This window comes from Aulonocara stuartgranti (genome assembly GCF_965226115.1).
Source record: "Aulonocara stuartgranti genome assembly, chromosome: 7".
Lineage (NCBI taxonomy): Eukaryota > Metazoa > Chordata > Actinopteri > Cichliformes > Cichlidae > Aulonocara > Aulonocara stuartgranti.
The window spans coordinates 34,390,202-34,409,550 of record NC_138945.1 but is presented as its reverse complement, the minus strand read 5'-3'; the positions used below and the strand labels follow the sequence as shown (position 1 = coordinate 34,409,550).

Sequence of the window (19,349 nt, the reverse complement as noted above, 5' to 3'; positions counted from 1 at the left end):
GTTGTTTCAAAGTTTCAAACTAATATTTCAGCATTGTGCTACTTTCTGTTCTATCCCAGCAAACATCAGTCAGTTAAGTGTTTGAGTCAGAACTTTATTTTCAAGTAATTTAAAGAAAGGTCGAGCAGAATACTACAACAGTCAAAATTTTTATTACGATCTTTAAAATAAATAATCGCCAAAGTAATTTAATAAACGCCTTTGACCACTGAAGTACCTGCAGGTGTACAAGATGTACTGTGTACAAGAGGTGTACTCAGCACAGTTCTTTACTTTACCTGGCATCTAATTGTATACAGGATTATACAGAAGCATTCTACTTCAAAATCACATTCTCTTATGTTATCTTATGTTAAATGTAATCAGATTTGAAGGGCAAGGAAAAATCAAAGATGTTACTAATATGTCACAAGACTTGTACCACATTTGTGACTCCTGCAGGGTCCAGTAGGACATGCAGGACCAAAGGGACACGAGGGAAGTAAAGGAGAGCCTGGGGAACTGGGACTCAAGGGAGAGCCAGGACCTCCAGGCCCACCAGGGGAGCCGGTTAGTTTGATTTAGGTCTTATATGTATACTCCACTGTATAACATTTATTAAAATATAATTGTGCGTTGCCATCTTAATAATAACATTAAATCTAAAAACTGCATCTGTCTATAATATATGACCTCTTAAAAACATCCTCATATTAATATTGATCACTTGTGCAGGGCGATGATGGTCTTCCAGGAATTCAGGGTCCTGAGGCTCTGCCGGGGTTAGAGGTGAAAACCAAACCACTATTTTGAATTGTAAAGACTGCACTTTTCCTGCTTAACAGCCCTGACTTTGTAACTTCTCTTTCTATCTTCTCTTTTCTTTAGGGGCCTCCTGGAGAGGTGGGACCCCAGGGCCTCCCAGGTCCTATAGGTGTTCCTGTGAGTGCAGTTTAAAGCATAAAGTCACTATAGATGATGAAAACATGCCAGCTTGTTTAAAATTACTGTTCCTGGTTACAGAGTGTACACACGATGTGTTTGTGTGCCTGAAAGAAAGCCGCTAATGAGAAAAAAAAAATTGTCCTTGCAGGGAGTTCAAGGAAGACCGGGACCTGAAGGCAAACAGGGCATGAAGGGGGAGAAGGTACAATTATCATCTATCTTATCTATCTAATCTATCTCAGCTAGCAACAAGTGCACAAAACACTAAAGAGGCCCTACTAATGTGTTGCACAAAATGCAATATTCAGCTGCACCCACACGGGAAGCATTTTGCAGCAATATGGTGACCACAGAACACAGAAGATGAATGACATTTGATAACTTAAGCAACTATGGGCAAAAAAATGATGATTCCAGCAAGAGTCACATGACAGGGTAGTAACCTGGAATGCCTATAATCACCTTTCAGCTTTAAAGTAATGCGCAACAAGTTTCATGAGACATTTGCCTATTCTTATGATTCCTCATAAAAATGGACAAAATGCCTATATCTTCTTTACTGTCACCTTTGGGTGCCATATATTTGAGTGTATATACATTCTTGGCTTTTGTGTCTGTGAAGGTTCTCAGTCATCCAGGTCATCGTAGTCTAAGGAGCTTGGAAAGAAAAAAGCGTCTGGACTTCTTTAAGTTGCTTGAAGACGTTTCACCTCTCATCCGAGAAGCTTCTTCAGTTCTAAGGGTCAAATGGTGGAGAGTCCCAGATTTAAACCCAGTGGGAGTTTCCCCCCAAAGAGGGACAAAGGACCCCCTGATGATCCTCTACCTAATCACATGAGCCAAGGTGTGAAAACAGGTGTGGGTCACAATCAGCCAGGGTTTCGGGTGAGCTCATTGTGAAACCTGGCCCCACCTTATCATGTGATTTACTGAGGTCAGATGGCCCAGGGTGTGAGTGGGCGTTAAGGCATCTGGGAAGGGATCTCAAAACTGGATTATAGATGGTAGACAGTTGGTGTCGTAAGCCACCGCCTCTGCTCAAAGATGGTCGCTCACAGTGGACATAGATGGCTTCTTTCACTCCTCTTTAAAACCATCTGTCCTCTCTGTCCAAAATGTGAATTCTTGGCTTTTACTTTTCAAATAACTTTCCCACTTTGTGTTTTGCTCCACAGGGAGAAGAAGGCAAGACTGGTTCACCAGGGAAGAGGGGTCATGTTGGAAGGAGGGTAAGGTCAACGAAAGGTTTATGTAATGTAAGGATGTAGCGCCATAGTTTAGTCATTTACACGCTAACAAGCAAAATATTCCCCGTGTGACTGTGGGAGGAGGAACAAATTCTCTGGGAGTTATGTTGAGAAGAGTATCCACTGTATACAAAGTGACTGGAACTAGCTTTAAGGATGTAACAGTGAGTCCACAGTTGTGATGAAGCTAAGATGATCTCTATATTATCAATATTATTACTTTTCTTTTTTTATCATGGCGTATTCATCCTCAGGGAAAAAGGGGAAAGGCTGGAGTCAGAGGGCCCAGGGGAGAGAGAGGACCAAAGGTGGGAACACAACTATATGCTTTGTGTAACCCCTACAGTTGGTTTAAATATGAGATATGACCTAACAGTAGACTGTGCTTTATTGTTTAGGGTGAAAAGGGAGACACAGGACCGGTGGGGCTCCCTGGATGGTCAGGACTCATTGTAAGTGAATTTGTGCACCTACCCATCCATACATCATTGTTGAAATTGCTTCTTCATTGGTCTACCACATTCAGTGAGTTGGAGACAAATGGATGATTTTAACAAATAGAATGCGTTTATTTTTATGTGATGTGTTTTTGTGTTCTTTACCAAGGGAATCCCCGGCTTACGTGGAGAGTCAGGTGATCAAGGTCAAAGGGGTGAAAAGGTAAACAAGTAAAAAGATAACTAAGACCGACTACAGTACTGTTCAAAAGTCTTGGGTCATCCCTTAGTTCTTTATGTTTTGCTTCCAACTACTTATTCAGGCTTTCTAAAGGTCTTTCAAAGTGTCTTTCATCCTGTCTGTTAACATATGTTTCATATCTTCTTAGGGTGACAAAGGAGACATGGGACTGCCTGGACTACCTGGAGTTGATGGCATGAAGGTAGGAGCAGTTAACAGATTTAAACAGTCGTAAACAAAACAAACAGGATCATTTAAGTTGTAGTCTTTTGTGGGATGTAAATGACTGTTTAATATGTTTGGATATATCAAGATAATTTGGAAAATAACAAAAGGAAGACAAATGCCAAATGGGATTCACATAGTGGTTCATTCTGATCAAAGAACGCTCATCCAGGTGGTTCTGGTTTTTATTTACTGGGGCCATTAAAAACACTAGAAACATTACATCACTGCTGCTTTGGGATTTTCCTTTTTTTAGGGTATCCGTGGTCCTGTTGGATTGCCTGGTCCAGAGGGTCCAAAAGGGGAACAGGTACACAAAAAAAGACTGCAGCATTGTTAGCTCTCGGGTTTAAAGCCTTGAATTTTCCCATGTGTAACTGTGTTTAAATGATGTTAAAGATTGACAGATGTTTATGTTTCTCACTATACTGATGTTGTCTTAGGGAAACATTGGTCTGCCAGGGCCCAGGGGCATGTCAGGGATGCCAGGATTGCCTGTAAGTATTATCTCTCTCTAAATCTTTAATATACTTTTGAGTATGGCAAGCTTATGCAACATCTTTTATTCATGATACATTTTTCAGCCCTCTTTAACTGTTGTATTTTTCTTTTTCTGTTTGTCATTTTCCCCCCTCTGATATGCAAAGTTTAGTCAGGAAGATATATCTTGGACTTTTTCAATATTTTATGTTTTCAATTCAAGAATTTCACATGTTTTGCTCAGACACTTTTTGCCAGGGTATGTCTGAAAAATGAAGACAAATGTTATTGTTTTATAATAACCGCTGCAATTTCTGCATAAAGGCAGACTGCTGTCTGTTAGCCTACCCTGTTCTTCAGCTACCAGCCTGTGAAATCAATCATCATTCAGAAGCACTTTATAACTGTTCAACCCACTGTGTCTTAAGAAAAAAAAATGTCCATTGACTAAGATTATAAAATCAGCAAGGGTACAGGTGACAGGCTCTTAATGCAGCTGATAAAAGCAGTCGGAAGTCGATAAATGCACTTCATACTGAAAAATCACACTAATGCCCTTTTCTTCCCCTGTCCTCTGTTCTTGCAGGGTTTGTTTGGATTAAAGGTATGAAATCATCACCTCCAGCTCTCTTGTTCTTCTATATCAAACACTCTTCAGCTCTTACTCACCACTCTGTGAAGAAAATGGCCTGTTCCCCCTTTTTTAAGTGACTCACATAATCATAAAGATGTCACACTTGGAAGTTGGCAGTCTAATGTGATCATGCAGCAGTCTTTATTTCCTTATCGGTGTATGTGATAATTAACAGTTTGATATTGCCATGTGGAAGAGTACGGAATTGTATTGTTATATTGTTGCTATTATATATAATTCTCCCTGCAGGGATTGAAAGGCTACCAAGGTCTGCCTGGTCCACCTGGCAGGAAGGGGCTGCCGGTAAGTCTACAACAGATGGGTAAAAAACACTAGGTTATCATGTTTGCTCTAACAATGCAAACAGTTTTCTGTCTGTTGCAATACCTGGGTGCAGGGCGTTCCCATCTTTCCTACTTCATCTGATCTGGGTGGAGTAGAAACTGTGTTTGCCCCAAATTTGCTCTCATGGGTTAGCAAAGCTTGTTTGGAAAGCTTGAAACAAAACCCAAACAAGGGTGTACAGTTTAATTCTAATTACCCTGAATTACATTATACTAAGATATTATAACAGAATTATTCCCAGTTATGTCAAATGATTGATATAATACTTTTTATCTATTTTGGCTAGTTTATAATAGTTTCGGTTTAGTCATTTGAAGATTAATCTTGTGTTTTAGGGTCCACCTGGCATTCCCGGACTTCCCGGAAAGTCACTGAACATGACCTTGTCTCAGCTCAAGGCAAGTAGTTTCTAAACTGTATTGCCAATTATATGTTGGAATTGTTGTTTTCTGTTACGAAATATTCGATTAAAATTGCACATTAAAAAACATTTCTTTCCAACAACTGGAAACAGTATGTGTTTAAAAAAGAAAGACAGAAATTAAAGATATAGAGATATAAAGAAATAAGAATTTTTTAAAAACCCCTTCATATCAAAATCATTATTTTTCATTAAATTTACATGGGCTCTAAACATTAAACTTGGCCGAATCATATTCTCCTCATTGTCTTCCCATATCCAGGACCTCATGTACATGTCAGATAAGCCCAACTACCTTCTGATCCAGACGTTGCTGGATACTCTTCAGGAGGAGCTTCGGCTGCTTTTGGATCCTCCTGATGGCAGCAAAGAGCATCCAGCTACTACCTGTCTGGAGCTCTGGCTCTGTCACCCTGAATACAGCAGTGGTCAGTTACTGAAACTTTAAAGTAAACACTAAAGCAACACTGAACGATTGTGAACGATCCCCAAGCTAGATGGAGTAAAAAAAGGGTTAAATGAGTGTCTCCTGCTCCATTACAGCTTTGTGCTATAATAGAATAGATTTACAGAATAGAATACATTTCAGAGGAGAAATGAAAAAAGATTAGTTTATTTTTCTCTTATTTGGTTTTGAGTAAAAGCTAAAGTGAGGCTTTGTAGATGATTGACCTGTATATTCTCTGTGTAGTGTGGTTCAGCGTGTGGTTTAGGCCATCTAAACCAGAACTTCACCTTACAACAAAGCGTCCATCTGTTTCAGTACTTCTAAAATAATTTGAGTCATATAATCAACAAGCAGAATCTATTAGGTTCACCTCCACCTCTTTCCCAAGGTCAGCTCTGATAGGCTCCCTGTGCTCATAGTTGGATAAGCTGCTTAAGATTATGGATTAAACCTATTTATACTATTTATACATACATATTGTTATTAGAGCAAAACCAGTTGAAGTGCTTTGGTTTTTAACATTACCCCTGTACTTCACCTACCTCCGAAGCATGGAGGGTAAGTAGCCTTGTGAAATGTTTGCATTTATTTAGGCTCATTTAACACAGATGGTAGATTTAAATTCTTGTCTTGCTGTTTATGCTTTACTGCCACTTTGCTAAGAGTCCCTAAGTGCTGATATCAAGTTTCAAAATCAGTTTGTTTCAAATAACATCACCCAGTAAAATGCATGAATTCTTTTCCCAGCAGCATTGTGTATATAGAAAAATGCTTTGTTTTAAAATAAATGTTATTTTCCATTTATGACTTTTTTCCCTTTGAAGAGATTATTAACTTTATTTTATCTATTTTATCAGCATATAATATATTGACAAATACATACATACTGTACAGTGGTGCAAAAAAGTATTTAGTCAGCCACCGATTGTGCAAGTTCCCCCACCTAAAATGATGACAGAGGTCAGTAATTTGCACCAGAGGTACACTTCAACTGTGAGAGACAGAATGTGAAAAAAAAATCCATGAATCCACATGGTAGGATTTGTAAAGAATTTATTCGTAAATCAGGGTGGAAAATAAGTATTTGGTCAATAACAAAAATACAACTCAATACTTTGTAACATAACCTTTGTTGGCAATAACAGAGGTCAAACGTTTACTATAGGTCTTTACCAGGTTTGCACACACAGTAGCTGCTATTTTGGCCCATTCCTCCATGCAGATCTTCTCGAGAGCAGTGATGTTTTGGGGCTGTCACCGAGCAACACGGACTTTCAACTCCCGCCACAGATTTTCTATGGGGTTGAGGTCTGGAGACTGGCTAGGCCACTCCAGGACTTTCAAATGCTTCTTACGGAGCCACTCCTTTGTTGCCCGGGCGGTGTGTTTTGGATCATTGTCATGTTGGAAGACCCAGCCTCGTTTCATCTTCAAAGTTCTCACTGATGGAAGGAGGTTTTGGCTCAAAATCTCACGATACATGGCCCCATTCATTCTGTCCTTAACACGGATCAGTCGTCCTGTCCCCTTGGCAGAAAAACAGCCCCATAGCATGATGTTTCCACCCCCATGCTTCACAGTAGGTATGGTGTTCTTGGGATGCAACTCAGTATTCTTCTTCCTCCAAACACGACGAGTTGAGTTTATACCAAAAAGTTCTAGTTTGGTTTCATCTGACCACATGACATTCTCCCAATCCTCTGCTGTATCATCCATGTGCTCTCTGGCAAACTTCAGACGGGCCTGGACATGCACTGGCTTCAGCAGCGGAACACGTCTGGCACTGCGGGATTTGATTCCCTGCCGTTGTAGTGTGTTACTGATGGTGACCTTTGTTACTTTGGTCCCAGCTCTCTGCAGGTCATTCACCAGGTCCCCCCGTGTGGTTCTGGGATCTTTGCTCACCGTTCTCATGATCATTTTGACCCCACGGGATGAGATCTTGCGTGGAGCCCCAGATCGAGGGAGATTATCAGTGGTCTTGTATGTCTTCCATTTTCTGATGATTGCTCCCACAGTTGATTTTTTCACACCAAGCTGCTTGCCTATTGTAGATTCACTCTTCCCAGTCTGGTGCAGGTCTACAATACTTTTCCTGGTGTCCTTCGAAAGCTCTTTGGTCTTGGCCATGGCGGAGTTTGGAGTCTGACTGTTTGAGGCTGTGGACAGGTGTCTTTTATACAGATGATGAGTTCAAACAGGTGCCATTCATACAGGTAATGAGTGGGGGACAGAAAAGCTTCTTACAGAAGACGTTACAGGTCTGTGAGAGCCAGAGATTTTCCTTGTTTGAGGTGACCAAATACTTATTTTCCACCCTGATTTACGAATAAATTCTTTACAAATCCTACCATGTGGATTCATGGATTTTTTTTTTCACATTCTGTCTCTCACAGTTGAAGTGTACCTCTGGTGCAAATTACTGACCTCTGTCATCATTTTAAGTGGGGGAACTTGCACAATCGGTGGCTGACTAAATACTTTTTTGCCCCACTGTATATGTTGGTACATATATTAAGGTATATTTGTATATAAATGATAATGAATATGGGTAATTCTATTTGACTATCAAAGATCCAAATTTGCAGATCGTCAGCAATCCTGTTGCTTGTTGCCACGGGGATATTAATAGTTCACAGAAGACATATTTTTACACTCCAGCCTCTTTAATGCTTTCCTTTTACAGGCCAGCATGTTGAAGTTCTTGTGCTCCCTGTATTTTACTGCTTTTACTGTCAGCATGGAGCATACTGTAATACTTTGATCCCTGGGTTTCTCATTCATTTCCTGCTAACCTTTCTGTACAGGAATGTATTACATTGACCCCAACCAGGGCAGTCCTGCCGATGCCCTGCTGGCTTACTGCAGCTTCTCTTCCACATCAAAACAGACCTGCCTTCATCCTCAAGACTCTCAGGTATAAAGACATCAGCAGAGAAAGTCTGCAGGAAATTGTACCTCTGAATCAAGGACATGGCCACTATCATTTAATGTATTTGTATTGTAGGTGAATCGTCATTCACCTCATGCTTCTGCAGTAGTGACTTTAACTTGAATCTGTATCTTTGTCTCTAAACAGGAAATTTCTTTTGCACTTTTACACTTTTTCTCCTTTTTTCAACTTAAGTGTGAACAGTTATGAAGCTATGAGTGGGAATAACGTAGTAATAAGCACTTAAAAATGTTTGATTCGCTAATTTCAATGCTGAGATCTTCTGTACCCTAGAAATGATCAGATTTGACAATTCCAAAATTTCTTGTCTCTTATATAAAACTAAATTCAATGAGCTACATCAAATATATTAGATAAAATGTATTTAACTGAATTTGCATGTCACCCCTCATTTATTAAATGTTTCAAATTTAATCTGTTTGCATCAGTCAGAGGTATGCATGAAGAAAACTAAGTTGTCTGGTTGCAGGAAGGAATGAAGCAATGCATGGCTAAATTACTTTATATTCATCTGAAGGGTATCAGGTCATGTAAAGGACAGAAACTATTATTATTCTCATTGTATTGTGTTTTCCTGGTTTCATGGTTGGTTCAGTCTGTTTAAAACCACAAAACACACTCACCTTTCACCCTATCTACTCTAATATAGTCCAGCCTACATAAATAATTGACTCACTCAACCAAAGAGAAATGTGAATTGGTTTCGGTTAGCATGAGTCGAATACTGCTTTAGTCATGTCTGAGCAGCATGGTAATTCAGGATTTCATTAGCAACAGTCTGAAAACGAAATTGTGCCTTCTTTTCATCTGCCTACAGCTGCCAACGAAAGCGTGGATGGAGGACTTTTCCGAGGAAGGATCTTTTCAGTGGCTCAGCAAGCTGAATCAGGGATTTCAGGTGAGTGAATACCTCTGGGTGGCACTGCCAAAATTAAACATTAATTCTAGGGCCTGGGTTCTGCTAGGCAAGAAGTTCTTGGTGTTACATTTATAAAGTTGGCTAGATGAACAAAATAGGCAAAAGTTTCTAAAGTGGGGAAAATGTACTCTCACATTATTAGGTAAACATGTTCAACTGCTTGTTAACACAAATATCTAATTAGCCAATCATGTGGCAGCAGCTTAATGCATGTAGACATGGTCAAGACGACCTGCTAAAGTTCAAACCAAGCATCAGAACAGGGAAAAGAGACACTGCTAATGACATGGTGTCATGTATATGTAGTGGAGATGAGGATCCAAATGCACACTCACAGACTGACAGAGTTAAACAAAAAATGAGCCATTTATTTGGACTGTTGACCAAAATACAAAAGATGAAACACAAAAATACAAAAGGGAACTAAAAAAGGCTACTTACAGAAACCTAAACTGGGAATAAACGCTAGGGAAAATGCCACTGAAGCTGGGAAACACAAGGCAAAAAACATCAACTGATGCTCTGCTGTATATATAGACGGCAACTACATATTTCTAAAAGGGTGACCGGGGGACTGGAAATAGAAAATAGAGGAAAACGAGACACAGCTAAACAGAATCAAAGCAGACGAGATAAAAGAAACAAAACTCTAGACAACAAACAAGGAACCACAACCTCCCAACAACAAACAGGAAGTGAGATAACTAAATGGGGAAAACACAGACATGACTGGACTAAATACAAGGGAAAAGACACAAGAGGATGAAACACTGGGAGAAGAGCTAAAGTCTAAAGCATGGATATCAAAAATAAGGCCCTGGGGCCAGAGTCAGCCTTCTGAAGACATTTGTTGCCATCAAAGATCATTTGATGCCTTTCTTTTTGTTAAATAAAAATGTATTTTATGCTTGAGTAAATAAAACACCCTCTAAAACACTGATATTCAGTTGTTACTGGACACATATACATTGAGTTCATCGAACTTGATTTGCTGAAACAGTCGCCTCCTGGAGCTGGGACTGCAGGTTCCACTTGAGCTTGTAAATATGGTTAGAAACCAAAATAATGATCTAAAATAGGCTAAACAGCTGGAAACACCTCACATTACACAAAGAAAACAGGAGATGATAACAATAATAATAATGCATTTATATTACCACACATATAATTAATGTATTTTTTTTTCAGTTTTCCTTCTATTTAGTGTCTTTGGCCTGATTTATAATAAAGCATTTCTGATAACTCTAATATGTTTTTATAGTTTTATTATCAAGGTGCTAATGTGGTCCAGATGCGCTTTCTGAGATTGCACAGTGGCACAGCTGTACAGAAGGTTACCTACTCCTGCCACCCAGGACACAGACTGGGCCCGGCCTACCGAGATGTCAAATTCCTCACTGACTCAAGGACACAAAGTTACCTTGGAGCAGTTCAAGATTGTGTGGTATGTAACAGAACTACTGAAAAATATCTTCCTATTTGACTTTTTTTCACCTCCTTTTTGCCAGATTTGCAAAAGGTTGGACAGATTAACTCAACATGGGCAGGGTGTAGAAGGACATAAAGCTCTGTTAATCCAAGATAGTTTGGAAGGAATTCCCAAAGGCCCAAAATAAAAAAAAATTATTAAAAAGTGAGAAAAATATCTGGCATCTGTATAAATGTAGTAGTTATCTGTAAGAGGAGTGAAGATATTTGAAGATACCACCTTTATACAAAACAAAAAATAAAATACTGTGTACTGTACTGAAGATCCTGAATGTTTTATATGTAAGTAAATGGCATGTGGTTTGTGGAGCTCAATGTGCAAAAAATACATACAGTTTTCAAAAATCAGGACTTGCTTATTAAACAAAGAAAAAAGAAGAAAAGTAGTTTCATGTAAAATGGCATAAATGTGTCAGTCTGCTATCAGTTTGTGACTGAATGGGGTCAAGTTGGCAATTAAATGCAATCTGTTTGTGAGAACACAGTGATTAACTGTGATGAATTGGCAAAAAATCTGTATCGATCTGCGTATTAGCTAATTAGATTTAAAGTACAGCCAAAGCATCACAGATTTGAGACAGAAATTCCAAAAAACCTTCACAAATAGGAGTTTGGTTACTGCAGTCGTACTGAAGCTGTATTTTTTGGTCCTGTTTATGCGTACATGTCATTCTGTCACTCTGTGTGTAAACACAATACCTTTAAAAGTTTTAAATAAATTCTGATACAACTTTATTCAAGTGTACAGTGGGGTCATCCGTTCAAAATTGGCTTACAATACAATTTCATTTATATAGCACATTTAAAAAACCACAGGTATGCCAAAGTGCTTCACAGAACGAGTTAGAGCAATAATAAATACAAATACAAATAAAATATACTAACAGGCGGGTGACATAACTAACCAATAATACACCAGGCATAGTAGGCACAACCCGAAAGGCTGAAGGTTAAAACATTATTAATAAAGCGAAAAAGATAACTTACAGTACACCAAAAATGCGGGCTCTAGGAGGCGGGGAAAGCAAGGCTAAACAAATAAGTTTTTAATCGAGATTTAAAAGATTGAATTGAATCAGACACCCGAATAGCTAGAGCAGTGGTTCTTAACCTGGGTTCGATCGAACCCTAGGGGTTCGGTGAGTCGGTCTCAGGGGTTCAGCAGAGCCTCCGCTGCGACATGCATGGCTCATTTTGTGCACCATTAAGAAACATATGTATGTCTTGAATTCGAAAAAAATCGTATTTTATTTTTCACTAAAGAGGGGTTCAGTGAATGCGCGTATGAAACTGGTGGGGTTCGGTACCTCCAAAAAGGTTAAGAACCACTGAGCTAGAGGGAGGTTATTCCAGAGGTAGGGTGCGACAGCGGCGAATGCGCGGTCACCTCTGGTCTTGAGCCGAGATCTAGGTCGCACCAGGAGCATTTGGCCTGCTGATCTAAGCGCTCTCCCAGGGATATAACAGCTGAGGAGATCCGTAAGATAGCTGGGCGTGGTGTTACTTATGATTTTAAAAGTGAGCAGTAAGATTTTAAAATCAATACGAAATTTAATAGGGAGCCAGTGCAGGTCGGAAAGAACTGGAGTAATAGACTCAAACCTGCCAGTTCCAGTTAAAAGACGCGCTTACAACCTTCAAGGTCAACTTAATGATTTATTGGTTGAAACTTGGCAAAAGGTTTAATAACTTAGAAACTATGATTCTTACAGTTGTGGTGTGTCAACATATAGAAAGTACCATGTAAAGATTTCAATTATTATGTCACATTTGACCTCAAGGTCAATTGGTTGACCTAAAAGGCCAAAGTGATAATAACGCTATATCAAGTATTTTAAAACTGTTTCTTACAGTCATTGTTTATATTGTCAACATGTAGGCGTATAGAGAATGATATATGAGGATTCTAAATATCGCAATATTTTATCATGACTTTGTTCTGTACATTACAATTACAGGTTATAATCATTTAAAAACACAACAGTTTGAATACATGTACAATGACCCTGAATAAGATTTACTTTGGGTTTTTTTTTTTTTTTTAAAACAAAGTAAACTTCCTGATCAAAACCTTTTTTTCACTTAATATTTATGACTAAACATTTAAGTGAATTTTACTAAACAATTAAAAGAATGCTACAAATATAATATATTCACATAAATAAAAATAGTAAAAAAATATTTATATTCAAAATGATATCAGGTAATGGGTTTCAACTGGGAAGATAAGAAAAGGCTGCACTTTTTAATGCAATAAAAGTGCATTTCAATACTATTCCCTTAAAAGTAAATATTGGTCCGAGACTGAGCTGTGTGGGTGGGGGGTTGCACTCTCGCAGTTATGCTTGTTTCTTTGATCTTAACAGAGAGAGTTTATGTATGTATGTATACCATTTATGTATATTCAATTCAAGAGAAAGAGAAACTTATCTAAAGCTGATCTCTACTTAGGGTTTACTACTGTAAATGTTCAAATGTAATCTATTTTTGGTTCATCAGCCTGGAGAGGAGATGGAGTCTGGTCCTCGGGAGTCTGTGCTGGAGTTTGAGGACCTCCATCTCCTTCCTCTGAGAGACGTGGCACTAATGGGAGGAGGAAACGCGACATACCAGTTTGGCCTCACTGTTGGACCTGTGTGTTTCAGCTAGAGGTGGGAGAAAACTGTACCATCCCGGAAGACTCTCAGGTCCAGGACACAAACTCTCTTTAAATCATGGACAAGTGGAACCTTCCAGTCTGTGAAGTTTTTGCTTCTTTATCCTCTAGTGTTGGAGGATTTTATCCCTCAAGTTCAGTGACTTTGTATGACTGAATCTTTGAGGCCAATAGTGCCCCCAGGCTTTTTTTCACGGAGAAGGCAATTTCGTTTACAGAGACATTAAATAATTTAAGTGTATGTTTTTTTTTTAGTTTTTTTTTTACAAGCATCCTTTATACAGTGTTTTGTTTTTTGTTATGCAGTTGTGCAGGGATAGTGTTACAGCTTGCTCACTGTATATATAAAACGTCAGACTGTCCTCACTGATGTCTATAACAATGTGTTCTTTACAGGGACACGGCTTCTGGTGTCCCATAGGCCTGTAAAGCTCTCACTGTAAATCCACTGTTCTAGTACTGTAAGTGAACCTAGGTGTCATTTTTCTCAAGGTGCTAATTTTATTCAAAAGACCACCATTTATTTAATACAAAAACCAATAGAAAGGGACAGTTATGTTACTTGATTTTACCTGTCTGTTGTCAACAAGACCAACTGTCTTCATCTCTTGAAATACAAATTATTGTTTATTGTTTTCAATGTTTAATGTTGCTATGTTTTTTTTTGTTTCCTTTCTTTAAATTTGTCTCAGGTATGACTACACATGTTGGCACTGAATCCGATGTTGCCACTCTGTTGTCCAGTTTTGTAGTTTGGCCTTTAAACCAAACCTAGAAAATCTTGATTTCAAACATTGGATAAATACACATAATCCAACAGTGATTTGCTAATGGTAAATGAAAACATAATATGTGATTGTCCACCCCTCATCTTGTAGCTAGAGATACTCACCAGAGAACTAAATGTGATGCAGCACGAGAAAAGACCAAGTATCATGGCTGTGCACAGAAACAGCCAAGAAACAACCAGACTTTCTAATATTTCCCATGTTTATGATCACTGCCTGCAAATATCTCTCAAAACAATATCTGTGAAATGCATTTTATTCAAGAGTTTAATATGCATAACTTTGCATATAAGCAACACACAGTTTTGGTCCACATGCTCATCCAGCAAAGCTCTCGGCTACAAGGGGGAAATCCTCACTCAGCACAGCCGTATGGGGTGAGTTGGCCAGCCAGCCAGTGAAATGTCATCTCTGTTGTGGGCAAAAGACCTGCAACTGACAAATAAAGGCTATCTCATCTCATCTCAAATGTGGCCCTTTAGCGATGCTGGTGGCTTTTCTGACTTGTGGCGGCAACGCTGTGTGGCTTGTGATCCATTGGCAGTCGCTACAAGTGACTGTTAATCTATTTGCATCATTACTGAAGTAGAATAATTTACAGAACGGATACAATTTCAAATAGAAAATAAAGATAGATAAATGTTTTTGGACGCTAATATAGAAGTTTTTAAATTTTAGGAAACCAAAACCTTAAAAATCTTGGACAAATGTGTATTTCTCCACAGCTGAAAATAGCTGGGGAAAAAGTAATTATTAACTCCAGATTCATTTGTGGTTGTGCATAGTATCATGGTGGCATAAAAATTGTAGCGCCCGTATGTCTCAGGTAATTCCTCAAAGTTTTTTTTCTAACAGAATTCCACTTCAGTTTAGAGAAAAGCATGATTGGTGTAATGACAGTTCTTCTTTTGGCTGCTTAGGTGTCACCCCAGTGGATCATCTTCCTCCATCTCTAGCTCTCCTGTCACAGCAACCCTCTGCATGTCCTCCTCCACTATATCCATGAACCTCCACTGAGGTCAACTTCTTTTCCTCCTGCCTTCAGGAGCATCTTCAACATCCTTTGTCCAGTGTCCCTCCTTTTCACATGTCCAAATCATCTCAGCCTCACCTCTCTAACTTTGTCTCCAAACCGCTCAACCTGAGCTATCTTTCTGATGTACTCATTTCTAATCACGTCCATCCCGGCAAAAATCTTAACATCCTCAAATCCTGAAATCTGCCTTCTGTCATCTGTCTTTCTGTCAGTGCCACCATCTCCAAACCATGCATCATAGGTTTCACTACCACGACCATTAAATTTTGAGAAGATGTTTCCGCATCCAATAACTAAGTAGATAATTAAGTAAATAAACAAATTAGTAGTACATTTTGAATTGGGTTACACCTTGGAAACCATACAGGAAAAAAAAAAACTAAATTGTCAGACAAAAGTGGGTAATAATCCAATACAGTTTACCATCACATAGACTGCATGCAATGAAAGCCTGCAAAGATATGACTGGTCAATGCAACTACAAGTGGAAACCAGAGCTTTCAGTACCAATCCCTTGGTACATTCTATATATTCATATAGAGATTACCAGCCGTATTAAAGTTAATACTGGTTTCCAGCTCCATATTTGTAATTCATGTGCTTTACGACAGCAGCTTTGCATGATTCACAGTTGGAAAAAAATCCTTATTTACCTGACACTGATCCTTTGTGCAGCCTCAAACAGACTGTTTTGATTCCTTTCCCTTTAAGCCAGCTTTGTTGTGATTGGCTGTCCCTTGCAAACAGAATGTTCTGACAGCAAGTGGGTGGGTCTTCAGTGCTCACATCCAGAGCTTTGACTCAAAAATGACCATATTAATATTTATTCTGTCTTTGACATCACAGATCCAGTATAAGTAAAAGAAAAACAAAACAAAACGTAATCTAAGCATTTACAGCTCTCTCTAACCCGTAGACCTTTTTTCCTTTTTTTTTTTTAAGAAATTACCATTTAATTTAAAAAAATTTAATCCACACTAGGTCTAGAAATATCCTGATTATCTAACTTACTGTTTGAAAGAAATCTCCGTCCCGGGTCATCCGTGGATCGGGTTTTCCTCCGAGGCGTGGGCACCTATAAGCAGAGTTTTGTCTTTACCCTATAAGATTCAAAATTATTCAAAGTAACACTCAGGTATGCCGTTCAGCAGGTTAGTTACGACGTCGGGAGTAGCTTGGGAGAACAAGGAAACACAGACTGCTTCAGGTTGCCTTCCCAAACCAACTCAAAGGTTTATTCATCATACAACAGTTTATATAGAGGAAAAAGGTTCGTGTGTCAGCAGATTCTCAGTTCAAACCGGTACAGACCAAATAAGGAAGCGTCTTCCTGCCCTCTGAGCAAAGAAGTATCCTTTGTATAGTTTATCAGTTCAGCTACAATTTATGATTATCCCAGCGAAATACACTCCTAGACATAGAATACAGAGTTCTTTCATTAGTGAATTCTGAAACAAACCACCTGGCCTTTAACAAGCCTTTTTCTAAGAGATAAAGAAGGGAGGATGGGAGTAAGGAAGTGATCTCTGTGGTATTTTCGACCTTGAGGTACCAGCCTGTGATTCTTACACATTAATTCTTGGGTCACAGAGAAAGAGAAAAACAACTAGTAAATGGGCCTTATTGAGTAACAGTTTTCCTGTATAATATCACTATAAAACAATATCCTGTAAATGCTACCATGGTATCAAAATATCACAACACTGTTTTCCTCCATTTTCTTTAATGTCTTGGACAAAAAACTGCTGGAATCTGACAATCTGTCACATTTTAAATAAATGTTTCATATCCTTCTCCCCCACACATGTAGTCCTACATCAGAGTTTTTACCCTTTTAACATGGGAAATGTGACATTCAACAATGTGAGAAGTGTTATGCAAACCAAAAAGTGAGACTAAACACATATAACCAGTAGTAGAGTAGTACCCTGACCCTGCTAAGATTCTTTGACTCACTGTTAAACAAAATTACCCACTTAGCTTTGAGAAATTTCTGTTTACCTGAATTTATTCCTTATTCAGTCTGCAAAGTGCTTGGGTCCAGTGGCAGGAGGAAAATCTCATAGCTACTCTACAGAATTTGTGCTTGTGTCCCAGAGTCGGTCAGCTGTGAGTGATGAGCAGTGTGCTGCAAAGTGTGCACGGAGAGTAAGATGTCAGGGAGTTGGTGGTGAGAGCCCAAACAACATCAGTCCAACTGGAGAACTAAAAAAAACACCATTCTCAAACCAAAGTCTGCCGGGAACCAGAGAGCCAGAAGTCAACCAGATGAATTACAATTAAACATCTCAGTCACATTTGTTTCATTCTGGCTTTGTGTTAAATATGTAATATTTTCTTTTTTGTATTTAGATTTTATAATAGCATTTTATATGATTGCCTTAGCTGGCTGAGACTGATCATTCTTACTTTGCTTGTTTTGTAAAATTATCACTCTTAAAAATATGAAACAAAATGCTGGGCATCTAACTTGTGTGATCCCTCCATCAACTTGTTCAAAGTGTGTCAGCTGAATTAAAAAAAATACATATACATAACCAAATATTGTCTCAGTTCAATTTTATTATTGTAAGTTTTGGAATTATTTGGTCAGTGAAAACCATCCAACATATTTTGAGTGTTTTTGATGAAACTAAGGTAGGAAGCTATAATTCTTTGATATATGAGAGTGTTAGAGGACTTACTAAACAAACGTATCTGACTTGACAGCATTAAAAAAGTGAAATTAAATGTTTAATAATTTTTGTGCTCAACCAAACAGTTGATTTGTCACTTTGTGGTGCTAATCCTAACATAACCTAAATGTTATTAAAATTGATTATTTGCCATAAAATCAGCCCACTGGACCCATTTTATTTATCCATTGCTGTTGATAAATTACATGTTAGCACAGCAAGAATATGCTGAAATAATTTCCTCAGTAAGTAATTTTTGTAACTTTCTGAGTTAATATTAGTAAATATGGTAAAAATCAAGAGTAACATGTGGAAATCAAAAATATCACAACTAATTACCGTTTGACCAAATTATAGTAGCTGGTAAATTAATATTATTAAGCTGTCAAAATTATAATTTCATGTTTAACTAGTACTATATGGACGCTAAGCAGTTAAAAGTCACATGCTCCTGTGGCAGATTTGTGAGCGGAGTCTCATGATATCATCCACCTTCAACCACAGTGTGTTTGAGGTCATGGTTTCATATGAAGCCAACGGGGCTGGCACTCTCCACCAGTATATTGCTAACAAACTAGATGAGTGGGGCTTTAAATTGTTCTGCCAAGCAAGTTCATCTGGCATCATCCACGACTTGCTGCTGTATCAAGGGGGATCTACATTCTTCAATGCTCCCCTCAGTGAAAAGGAACAGAAGCTACCTCTAAGGGGCCAAAGTTGTAGAAATCACTATGCAAACCCATAAAAGAAACTGAGGTCTTCACAAGTTTCAGCTTGGTCCAGAACTTGCACATGTCCTTGGGTGTCAGGTGCATTGGTACTGTATGACCAAACTGCACCGGTGGAGCTCCCCTGATGGCAGACAAAGACCTGATGAAGAAGGGCCATGGAGCCTGTGATTACAGGTCTGATGAAGGTCTGATTGCAGTAAAATGCCTCTTTCATTGGTCAAACGGTGGAGCAAAGAGTCCAATGCAAAGCTCACCATTTGATGCCCATCACTCATCCCTGTATATAATTAGCATATGGGAGGAACTGAGCTTTCTGATATGCTATAACACCTGTATAAGACAAGTTATAAGTCACAAGTTAAGGAGATGGCATATGCCACTGTTCGGATACATCCTTGACTTGAATTCCTGGTCTACAAGAGGGACTGTGCCCTAGTGGACCAGAAACCGATGGCTCTCAAAAGGTTTGTGCCTGGCTGTGTCTGAACCAAGTTAACAAGCCAGCATCTACAGTTGGACAACCATGATTCAGCTCTCCATGACCACAGAATAAATGCTACACCCTAAGACCCCAACGACCAAAACCAGTAGATGTTCTTGATTTGCACAGTTTTTGTTTTGTTTTTTTAAAAACAAAAATTATTTTGCACAGTAGCATTCAATCAGAAGTAGCCTGAATGTGAGTATTTTGTGCTGCTGCA

At 38.7% G+C, this 19,349-nt stretch overlaps 1 protein-coding gene across 3 annotated transcripts in view; it reads left to right on the top strand.

The window, feature by feature from the left end:
- LOC309711352 (uncharacterized protein) overlaps window positions 1–17,784 on the top strand; it is a 113,141-nt gene extending 95,357 nt beyond the window's left edge. For all 3 annotated transcript variants that reach the window (XM_082541619.1, XM_082541618.1, XM_082541620.1), the window contains 19 exons: window positions 442–549; window positions 715–768; window positions 868–921; window positions 1,073–1,126; window positions 2,100–2,153; window positions 2,426–2,479; window positions 2,570–2,623; window positions 2,778–2,831; window positions 2,998–3,051; window positions 3,331–3,384; window positions 3,518–3,571; window positions 4,141–4,158; window positions 4,438–4,491; window positions 4,869–4,931; window positions 5,217–5,382; window positions 8,210–8,319; window positions 9,173–9,253; window positions 10,536–10,718; window positions 13,262–17,784. In XM_082541619.1, the coding sequence (XP_082397745.1) occupies window positions 442–549; window positions 715–768; window positions 868–921; window positions 1,073–1,126; window positions 2,100–2,153; window positions 2,426–2,479; window positions 2,570–2,623; window positions 2,778–2,831; window positions 2,998–3,051; window positions 3,331–3,384; window positions 3,518–3,571; window positions 4,141–4,158; window positions 4,438–4,491; window positions 4,869–4,931; window positions 5,217–5,382; window positions 8,210–8,319; window positions 9,173–9,253; window positions 10,536–10,718; window positions 13,262–13,411 (1,473 nt within the window). In that variant the 3' untranslated portion in view covers window positions 13,412–17,784. The remainder of the gene's footprint in view (window positions 1–441; window positions 550–714; window positions 769–867; window positions 922–1,072; window positions 1,127–2,099; window positions 2,154–2,425; window positions 2,480–2,569; window positions 2,624–2,777; window positions 2,832–2,997; window positions 3,052–3,330; window positions 3,385–3,517; window positions 3,572–4,140; window positions 4,159–4,437; window positions 4,492–4,868; window positions 4,932–5,216; window positions 5,383–8,209; window positions 8,320–9,172; window positions 9,254–10,535; window positions 10,719–13,261) is intronic.
- The last annotated feature ends 1,565 nt before the right edge of the window (window positions 17,785–19,349 follow it).